Source organism: Tympanuchus pallidicinctus, unplaced genomic scaffold, assembly GCF_026119805.1.
Source record: "Tympanuchus pallidicinctus isolate F22 unplaced genomic scaffold, pur_lepc_1.0 scaffold1, whole genome shotgun sequence".
Classification (NCBI taxonomy): domain Eukaryota; kingdom Metazoa; phylum Chordata; class Aves; order Galliformes; family Phasianidae; genus Tympanuchus; species Tympanuchus pallidicinctus.
In genome coordinates, this window is record NW_026294618.1 from 94085020 (window position 1) to 94094184 (window position 9165).

General features: G+C 48.1%; 1 protein-coding gene across 1 annotated transcript; it reads right to left on the reverse strand.

Annotated features, from left to right (window-relative positions):
- Window positions 1-6025: 6025 nt before the first annotated feature.
- On the reverse strand, window positions 6026-8248 carry LOC128081666 (cystatin). The gene is made up of 3 exons (XM_052685130.1): window positions 7978-8248; window positions 7497-7610; window positions 6026-6422 (listed from the first exon to the last, which is right to left on the reverse strand). The coding sequence occupies exons 1-3, from the start codon at window positions 8203-8205 to the stop codon at window positions 6345-6347; spliced, it is 420 nt and encodes a 139-aa protein (XP_052541090.1). The 5' UTR covers window positions 8206-8248; the 3' UTR covers window positions 6026-6344.
- Between the last annotated feature and the right edge of the window lie 917 nt (window positions 8249-9165).

Here is a 9165-nt window from a genome sequence, read left to right on the forward strand (position 1 = left end):
ATTGTTATATGTTTGGGGCTCACACAGCATCAGCTGGGGAGAATAAGTGTGTTCACATTCAGTGTTCCTCAAAAGATGTTGAAAAAAGATCTGAAGACGAAACAGCATCAGCTTAGCTTCATTTCTAGGAATTTGCTAAACTCCCCCTCTCCACATAGTGGCAGATCCATGTGATTTTGCCCTATGCAATTACAGCCTAACTATGTGGTGAGGCACTGGCAGAGGTTGCCCAGAGCAGTGATGGATGCTCTATCCATGAGGACACTCAGGGTTGGGCTAGATGGGGCTCTGAGCACCTGGTTGAGCTGTACACGTCCATGTTCATTGCAGAGAAGTTGGACTAGGTGATCTTTAAGGGTCCCATCCAGCTCAAATACTCCTTTCAGTCTGTGAGGCTAAGGGCTGCCTGTGAACAAGACACTGAGAGGTATCTTGTAGCACTTTGTATGTTGGCAATGGAAATACCCAGGCAAACAGCCACAGAAATGGGTTTCAGCCCTGCAGGAGATGTCTGCTTGCAGCACCCAAGGTTTTGAGGACCACACTGAGACAGTATCATTCCCTTTCCTGTCCTTATGTCCCAGTGATCAAAGGAAAATGCGGCTCTGATTCAGACATTCCAGGAGGCACCTGGAAGGAAGTGGCCATGTACCTGCTGGCATAAGGAACAGGGCTGTGTCAGAGGTCACACAGAAGATGAGAAACCAGCCCGTTTTGTCCCCAGTCAGGTCCTGCATCCTCTGTGAGATGGTGACCCCCTGTGGAAAGCTTTCAGGTTACACATGAAAGGCTGCAAGGCATGAGAGCTCAGCACAGGAAATATGAAGAGTTTACCACTGGAACAAATTTTTCAGACTGGAAATTCATCCATTCTTTCACTTGTCCTTCCTCCTAACCGTGCCATATCACCTTCCTAAGGAGCTCTTCGAGGTGACTAGAGAGGGGGAATGGCCTCAAGTTGAGCCAGAGAGGTTCAGGGTGGGTATTAGGAAAAATTTCTTCTCTAAAAGAGTGATGATGCACTGGCACAAAAGGCCCAGGGAGATGTTAGAAGCCCCGTCCCTGGAGGTGTTCAAGAAGTGTGGAGACACGGCACTGAGGGATATGGTTAGCAGGCATGGTGGGGATGGGTTGGGGTTGGACTTCATAACCTTGGAGATTTTTTCCAACCTTAATGATTCTGTGACTTACTTGGGATAGATAACTCAGCAACCAAGCTCTTGCCATGCTCCGCCTGCCCGAGGCCTGCTCACAGGCAGCACCCAACTCCAACCAGGAGGGAGCACAGTGCTGTGTGGGGCAAAGCCTGGATGGAACACAGAAAGGGAGTGAGGGGTGATACCTCTGACCTTTGTATGGCACAGTGCCCAACGTGAATGCTGATGGTAATCCTGAATGTTGGCAGTGAGACGTTCTGGTCACATCTAAAGCTTGCAGGTTGGTTTAGGCCCACTTCAGGCAGCACTGACTCCAAGGATAGCTTAAAAATAAAGATAATAAACTTATTTGCCAGAGCCTACTTCAGACAAGGCACAGCTTACTCCTCGTTGGCTGTCAGCTGAAGCAGAGCCCTGCAGAGCCCATGGGAAGGTTTTGAAGGTGTTGGGCAACTGCAGAGCTCTGCAGGAGAGCCCACCTGGAGATGCACAGCCCCCTGCACATAGCAGCACCTGGCTGACTGCTGCGTAGGAAAAGCAGGATTAATGAGAGGCCACCACCGAGAAACCCTCCGTGACTCCGGCAGGGTTAAATACCAAAACTGGCTTGCAGCATGTAGCACAGGCCCACAGGCAGGCTCTTTTCCAAGCAAGTCACCTCGGTACATAGCATTGCCTTGTTCCAGCTCGTTTGAGCCGTGCAAGTCCCCAGGCAACCCCTCTGAGAAGCTCTGAAAACATACGTAATCTGAAGGGCAAAAAAAGCCCCCGTACAACTTCACTGGCTTTGACGCCACAGATTTTAAGCCCTTCTGAGCTGCTCCTGGCATGAAATGCCCCAGGGGCTGACCTGCCAATGGGCAGCAGGATGATGGGAGCAGGTCAGCGCTGTGCTTGCTCCCTGCTTCCACCCCTCGGCCACAACAGTTGTGCCCAGCTGGTCAGTGTAAACATCACTACTTCACCTGAAATCACCTTTTTCTTGCTAACCTTTATATTCAAGGAATGAAACTGGTTCCATGGCCAGGCCTCAGGTCCAGCTTCTTCTCCAGCTGGGGGAGTGCCCTCTGTGCTACCTGTACTCATTAGAGACAGACAGGAGAAAATTTCAGTTTAAGCACTCATGCTGGTTCCTAACTGCTTACATGACATTACTATTTATTATTATTGACATAATGTTGAGAGCCCATGGTTTTATTTTAAGTTTCTGTCTCCTTCTTCATTCCCCAGGTTAAGGAGGACAAAGTGATTCTGTCACAGTGTCCCCTGCAGACTGCTGCTGCAAATGGCCAGGATTAGGGAACCAGGACACCTATTTATAAGGCAAGAGACCCATCTGCAGGAATGGGCAGGAAATAAATACAGAGAGGAGAAAAATTTGATTGCTCAACAATAACCTGTGTACTTAAAAAGGTGGAGATGGCACAACATGAGGCACTGAGGGCACTACACAGTGTCATGGGAAATAATCAAAGCACACACCCCGATTCTCGTGCCCTGGCTTATCGTGGAGATGGGTACGTGAGCTTCTCCTTTCTCTCTCTGTTGCAAAATCCTACAGTCACAGAGGCTCACACAATTTAAGCAATGGGATGGGAGTGACGATATGGAAGAAGTTTAGCAACCATGTCACCTCGAGTCCCCGGATCTGCTGTGGCACTGAGCCATGAGGGCACAGCAAGGAAGGCCTGCTGAAGGACGTGCTGCAGGGAGGGCAGGCTGCCTGCTCCTCTTACCAAAGCCAGCTGAACACCAAAACCACTCCTTAGCCTTCCTTGTCCAGCCTGGGGCCACCCAGCTCCAAGGCAAGAAGCACCTCATGAAAGAGGTCTCTACCTTAAGCTAAGAAATAGACATCCACAGTGTATACACATTGTGAATGGTTCTGGACACCTCAGCTCTAAGTGTGCAGGGCTCCAGGGTGGCCTGAATTCTTACATGGTCATTTGCCTTCATAATTGCAGAAAATTGCAATTTAGGCTATGTATAGAACATCTCTGTAGCTGATAGGAGCACTGGTGGCTTCAAGGATCTCAGAAAGACCCAAAGAACTGTGTGGCAGATACTGCTAAGAAGGGCTACGCTTCACAGCCTGTCAGTCCTCAATCTCCCCAAGTTTCAGAGACAGTAAAAACCCTTGAGTTCATGAGCTGCAGCAGCCTAAAAGCATCTCTCCTAATAGCTCACCAGGAAAATGCTCTGGCCTGATTTTAAGGAAGTGCAACCCCAGAACTGATCCATCACGTGCAAGCAAAGCATAGCAAGAGACAAAAAGAAATAAGCATGACCCAGATCGCTTGTTCACACCTGTCATTCACGCCTCACATTTTAAAAAGTCAGGCAGTGAATGCAGCTAAAAATGAGGGCTTGGCATTCAGGCAGGTTTTGACACTGACCCAGCTAGCACCATCCAGCCAAGCAGAAAGACTTGCCAAGCAGAATGCTCTTGGCAAGGGAACTTCCATTAATGCTCTTAGCCTGTTGCAAACACAAAGTAAAACAGCCCAGAGCAGAAGGTGCTTAAATTAGGTCAGGCTTTTTTAGCATTTACTCCAGGTGGAGTGCACACAGGGACAGTCACTGAGTCTGACACTCAGTAGTTTATGAGGATGGGGTAATCTGTGCCACTCATTTGTGTCCTTAGTCATTGGAATTTTTCAGTGTGAAAACACAACACCGTTGAATGCAGGCGCTTGTCACATCCAAACTCTCATTTTCCCTGGCACATTCACTGTTTTTCCTACATGCTGTTTAGAGCTGCTGTCTAATAAATACAGATAAGGTGGTAAAATATTTGGCTTTCCTCCCAGAAAGAATGGTGAGATACTAGCACAGGCGGGCGTGGAGTTGCTGTCCCTGGAGATGTTCAAGGAATGTGGAGACGTGGCAATGAGGGACATGGTTTGTGGGCATGGTAGGGTTGGGTTGTTGGTTGGACACGATACCTTGGAGGTCTTTTCCAGCCTCAATGATTCTACAATTTGCACCCTGCCTTCTCCTTGCCTCATCTCCTTACCAACAAGACCAGGCCTCAAGCCAGGATAATAAAAGGGAAGGGCAGGCCTGAAACACAGGTAAGTGCACCAAAAGCAAGAAGATGAATCCCATTACCTAGTCTTCACACAGATAAGCTAGAAAACAGGGACTGGGAACATAAGAATGGAGCGTAGTTTGAAAAATAACAAGGACATCTGAGCAGCTTGGCACCAGAATTTACTCACTCAGCAGGGACACTGACCCAGATCGCTATCCTGCTAGCACTCAGCATGAACAGGGGTGTGAGAGAGTGGAAGGAAGGGAACCAAGCATGTCCTGGATGAAGATCTTTGGTGGCAGGCAGGCAGCTCATTCCCTGTAAGTTCACCAAACCCCAGCAATGAGGGGACGTGCCATTGCCCTTGGGAGAAAGAGCAGCCCACAGAAGATGCACTTCCAAGGAAGGTATGTAATGAAAGGTCTTGCAGTTACCACAACCTCATTTTCACACAGCTCCACTTGCTGTGAGTACCAGAACATGGATTGGGCTAAAGCTGATTTTCCTTGAGCTCTCGTCTCCGTGGAAAGGCAACAAAGCAACAGGAAATTCACTCCTTCATTAGGCAGCTGTATTTCCCATTAGAAACATTCACTTTCTAGTCATGCACTCCATTTGTTCTCCTTCATTAGATCCAAGTCACTCCATACCCAAAGACGTGATTGCAATCGTTCTCACTAAAGTTTTGTTTTGTTTTTTAAGAAAAGAGTAACAGCATTCTTGCACTTATCAAAAGCAGCTTTCTTCAGATTACTCCTACAGCTCTACTCTACACTCCTTTCAGTTTACTCACCTTCAAAACAGGACCACCAGACCTGGACATACCACTTCCATGATTGAAGGAGTAACACAGGGCAAGACACAGCTTATTTTGTCTTTGGGTAAGACATACACCAAAGGGTGCCTGTTTACTTCAGAATAGAAAGAAACAAAGATACAAGACAAATTAAGTCCATCAGGACCATGCAAAACAAGCAGCATTCTCATTGCTTTTCAAAGCAGGTATCCTCAACTGCCCCACAAACTAATGAATTTAAGGAAACACTTTAGCCAGTTGCCTTAAGAGAGGATCTGGGCACAGATCCTCTCCACCTGTTGACTCAATAGCATGTATCCTGATCAGATGTCACTCAAGTTTGCCCTGGTTAACACATAGCCAGACTACAGTTCCACCTCCCCTCCAGCCAAGCTTGCTGCCACTGACTATCCTCCAGGCTTTTCTGTGCCTGTAACTGTTTGCAAACAGAAGCTATGATGGACCAAGCACAGGTGCTGAAGCAGCTGTTCCGTCAGCTCTAGTGGAGATAATTCAGGTTATAAATGAAGTTGGCCATACTATTGCTCAAACTGGAAATAAAGTCCTTGGGATACCTACTCAGAGCTTTCATCTTTGAAACACTACAGAACTAAAGATACAGTAGGATAACCTGTAAAGACAATGCCAGAGGAAGTCCGTGTTTCCCAAACACCTCCAACGCAATACAAGAGACATCAGAATGGCTAATTCTTACACAGCACAGCTGCATAAACAGATGGAGCTCTGCAATACAGCAGCTGACAGGAGCAGAATTCCAGCAGAAACTGATCACACAATTCACGTAAGTTCTGGTTAACCTTCCCAAAAGATAGCATTGCAAGCCACAGCATTTTCAAAGTCCAAACACTTCTTCAGTCAAAATAGCTAAACACTTTCACCAAACTTACTCCTGCTGTAATTAGACCCTGCATTTCTTCTCATCCCATCATTTAGGCATGGGAGATTAGCTGATAAATAAACACAAACCCTCCCTCCAAGACACCAGGTACTCATATAAAGGCAACCACACACAACAGCAACGATGAATTGAGTTTTAATGTTTACAGTAGTCACTTCACAGGGACACCAACTTCATCCTAAATTCTGACACTGGAGTTGCTTTATTGGGAAAGCTGTGAGAAGACAAACAGCTACTCCAAAATATAACTACAAAGAGGAAAAATAAAGTTGAGATCATACTGTGCTTTATAGGAAGATTACATAGTTTTACTTGCATAGCACAAGCATACAGAAGTATGAGTTAACAGGCAGTGATACAACCCATCTCAATTCACGTTACTGCTTCTTTCTTCATCTGAGTAACTGGTTGCTGGTCACCGCTGGAGCCAAGAGAGGCTTACTGGCAGGTACTTTTCAGTAGTTTAATTTGGTTTAGCCAAGGAATACTGTACACTACAAAGGTGCATGTGGTATTCTGAGGAGAGAGAAAAAGAAATCAATTATCATATTAAGAACATACAACAGTATCATTGTTCTACACAGATCTATTCCATTTTGAGATTCTTGACTATATGCCACTCTTGTGACTCTGGATTTGCACTTTCCCAGCAGTATGTTCTGGAACCCCAAACTTAGAACCTGCTCAGGATCATTTATCCCAAATGCTAACACAGAAGCTAAGCAGTCAACATTTCACAATATCAAGCTACTTCCACACACTAATTCCCAGTGCTGCAGAGCTTTCAGCCTGGGTAATTCTCCAATATAAGCTCTGAGAGCAAAGGGAGGCAGGCCCACACAACTAACCATTTGTTTGTGCTTGCCTGCCTAACAATGGCAGCTGTGTTGATGCACAGGCAAGCTTCCACCCATGTGCTTAGTGGATCATTCCTGTGCAGTGTCAGTTCTCATGCAGGCACAAGGAACATGCACAGAGAAGTACAGCCTATTACCAATCAACACCAGTAATGAAATAACAGGCAAGAACTAGACACTGACCAAAGACAGACAGACAATTTGGTGTTAACTTGAAAAGCTAGATTAGTTCTTAAGAAATCTGCATGCAGCATGATATAGTAAATCTAGAGAACCAGGGTAATCCAGTTGTGATCAGTGCTTAGCCCAAAGAAAGATTCACAGAGATGGGACTGTCTCAAAAGAGGACTGAGTTGAGCTTGTTCACAGGTGTACAGGAGGAGCTGAGAAGAGTATGAGAACTTAAGGCACCAAACTGATAACCAGGAGACCCCTAAGCAATCCCTTCTTAGCAAAGTTTCCTCTGCATATCCCACATGCACTCATAAGATTGAGGCACATGTACTCCTATTGTGCACCACAGCCTGAAGTCTCCACTTAAGCATGCTGCAATGTCTCCCTTCCTCTGTGAGCATTATCTGGCAAGACAAGTTCTGCAAGGACAGCATCTTGCACAGACTAAAGGCATGATGCATCTGATCTTATTAGAAGCAGACAGGTGATGCTGCCCACCTTCCCAGAGGGAAAGGGGCAGTAGGAACCCAGGAAGCAGCACATCCTGCTTAGAACCTACCTTAGCCATCTCTGGCTCATCATGGAATTCGCAGCTCTGGAGATCAGCTGATGACTTGGGGCAAGTTGTCCGACCAATCTCAACCTCCAGGATGTACTTGATTCCAGACACAAGCTGCAACAAGATCACAGGCAGTAGCAGTTTTATTTGCAGCACATACCTTGGAGCTTTCTAAAAAGAAGAACCTTACGGGAAAGAAGCACAACCAGACAAAAAGTACAGAGCAGGCAGTGTGTGGCAACCTCCACAGAAAACACACTCGGCATCCCTTACCAAACAGGAAGTAAGATCCAAGTAAACAAAATAGTGCAGCTTCCTTAATCAGTAAACAAAGCTGCATTAGCTCTTAAGGCAACATTAGCATTCAGAGCCGTATGCCCCAAGCTTTCATCCACCTCCTGCAGCAGAACAGCCCGCATTAACCTCAGAAATCCCAACTCCCGCAGCACTCGCACACAGAGGCAGGCCGCCCCGCACCCACCTGCCGCTTGGCGCTGATGACCCGCACCACCCGGCTGGAGTACTTGTCATTGCTGGCCCTGTTGTACTCGGCCATGGCAAACTGCAGGGCCCGCTGCAGGCCCTCGTCGTTCTCATCCACGGGCACGGGAGCCCCCAGGAGCCGGGGGCGCTCCTCGCTGCCCAGGACAGCTCCGGCGAGCATTAGGGCCGCGGCCAGCAGCACCACACAGCCCCGAGCTCCCGCCATGGCTCCGCACTCCGCGCCGCGCTCCGCCGCCGCCCTTTTAAAGGCCTGCGGAGCGAGATGGGCGGCGGCTTCGGCCCACACGCCCCGCCCCGCCCCTCCCGGCCGGGCACGGCAGGACGGACGGAAGGTGGAACTCGGCAAGGCCGGGAAGCGGGACGGTTTAGAGAGGCAACAAGTAACGCCCACGGTGACGGCAGTAAAGAGTACGCGAGGGAACGTGGTGCCTGAGAATGCTAGAATCCCAGCCCTCGCACGGTGGGCTTTCAGAGCAGCCCGCGCAGGCTGCACTCAGGGTGCGCTCACGCAGACAGGCCGCGGGTGGGGCTGGCACGGCAGGGCTGCGGCTGCCCGTCCGGGATTACACCACCCACAGCCCTCTGTGGATCCGGATGGAGGAGGCTGCATCCCACATGGGTCCGGGAACTTGGAGGCTTTTCCAGGCTCTGCCTCCACGTGATTTATTCTAGCACTTATTTTCCCTTACTGTAGAGAGGTGGCAACTAAACCACAGAGCATTTTAGGTTACTAATTTGGCTTTTAGTACAAAATACCGTGTGTCATTTCCTATATCTGCCTCCACAGCATTGGTGCTTCCTCATCTACATTAATTGCTCAAGGTCAGAGGGGTATCAGTGGCAAGGTTGGCTTCCCAGACAGATGGCTTAACTTCTAGTTTCATCTCATAACCATAAGGTCTTTTTCTCCTGTCAGGAAGCCTAAGTTCGGCAAGACAGGACCTAATATAGCACTACAGAGCTAGCATGAGTGAGATTTAAGGCCTTGTGCAGTTATTAGATCAAGAGAGCATGACATTTTATGCCTGAATATTCTCAACACCTTTTGTAATGAGAAGGAAAGAGTTTGTGGACTGACTGGAAAGGCTGTTTGTAGCCTGCTGAGTGCCAGCAATATCCAGCATGAAAACCGTCAGAGGAAACTCCCCTGCAGTTGGCAACAAGA

What these genes read in the sequence shown, in the direction of transcription:
- LOC128081666 (XM_052685130.1), bottom strand. Translation starts at nt 8,205, where the DNA reads ATGGCGGGAGCTCGGGGCTGTGTGGTGCTGCTGGCCGCGGCCCTAATG. An exon ending in TCATCAGCGCCAAGCGGCAG is followed by an intron (nt 7,611 to 7,977) that starts GTGGGTGCGGGG and finishes ATCTTGTTGCAG; the next exon opens with CTTGTGTCTGGAATCAAGTA. An exon ending in ATGAGCCAGAGATGGCTAAG is followed by an intron (nt 6,423 to 7,496) that starts GTAGGTTCTAAG and finishes CTCTCTCCTCAG; the next exon opens with AATACCACATGCACCTTTGT.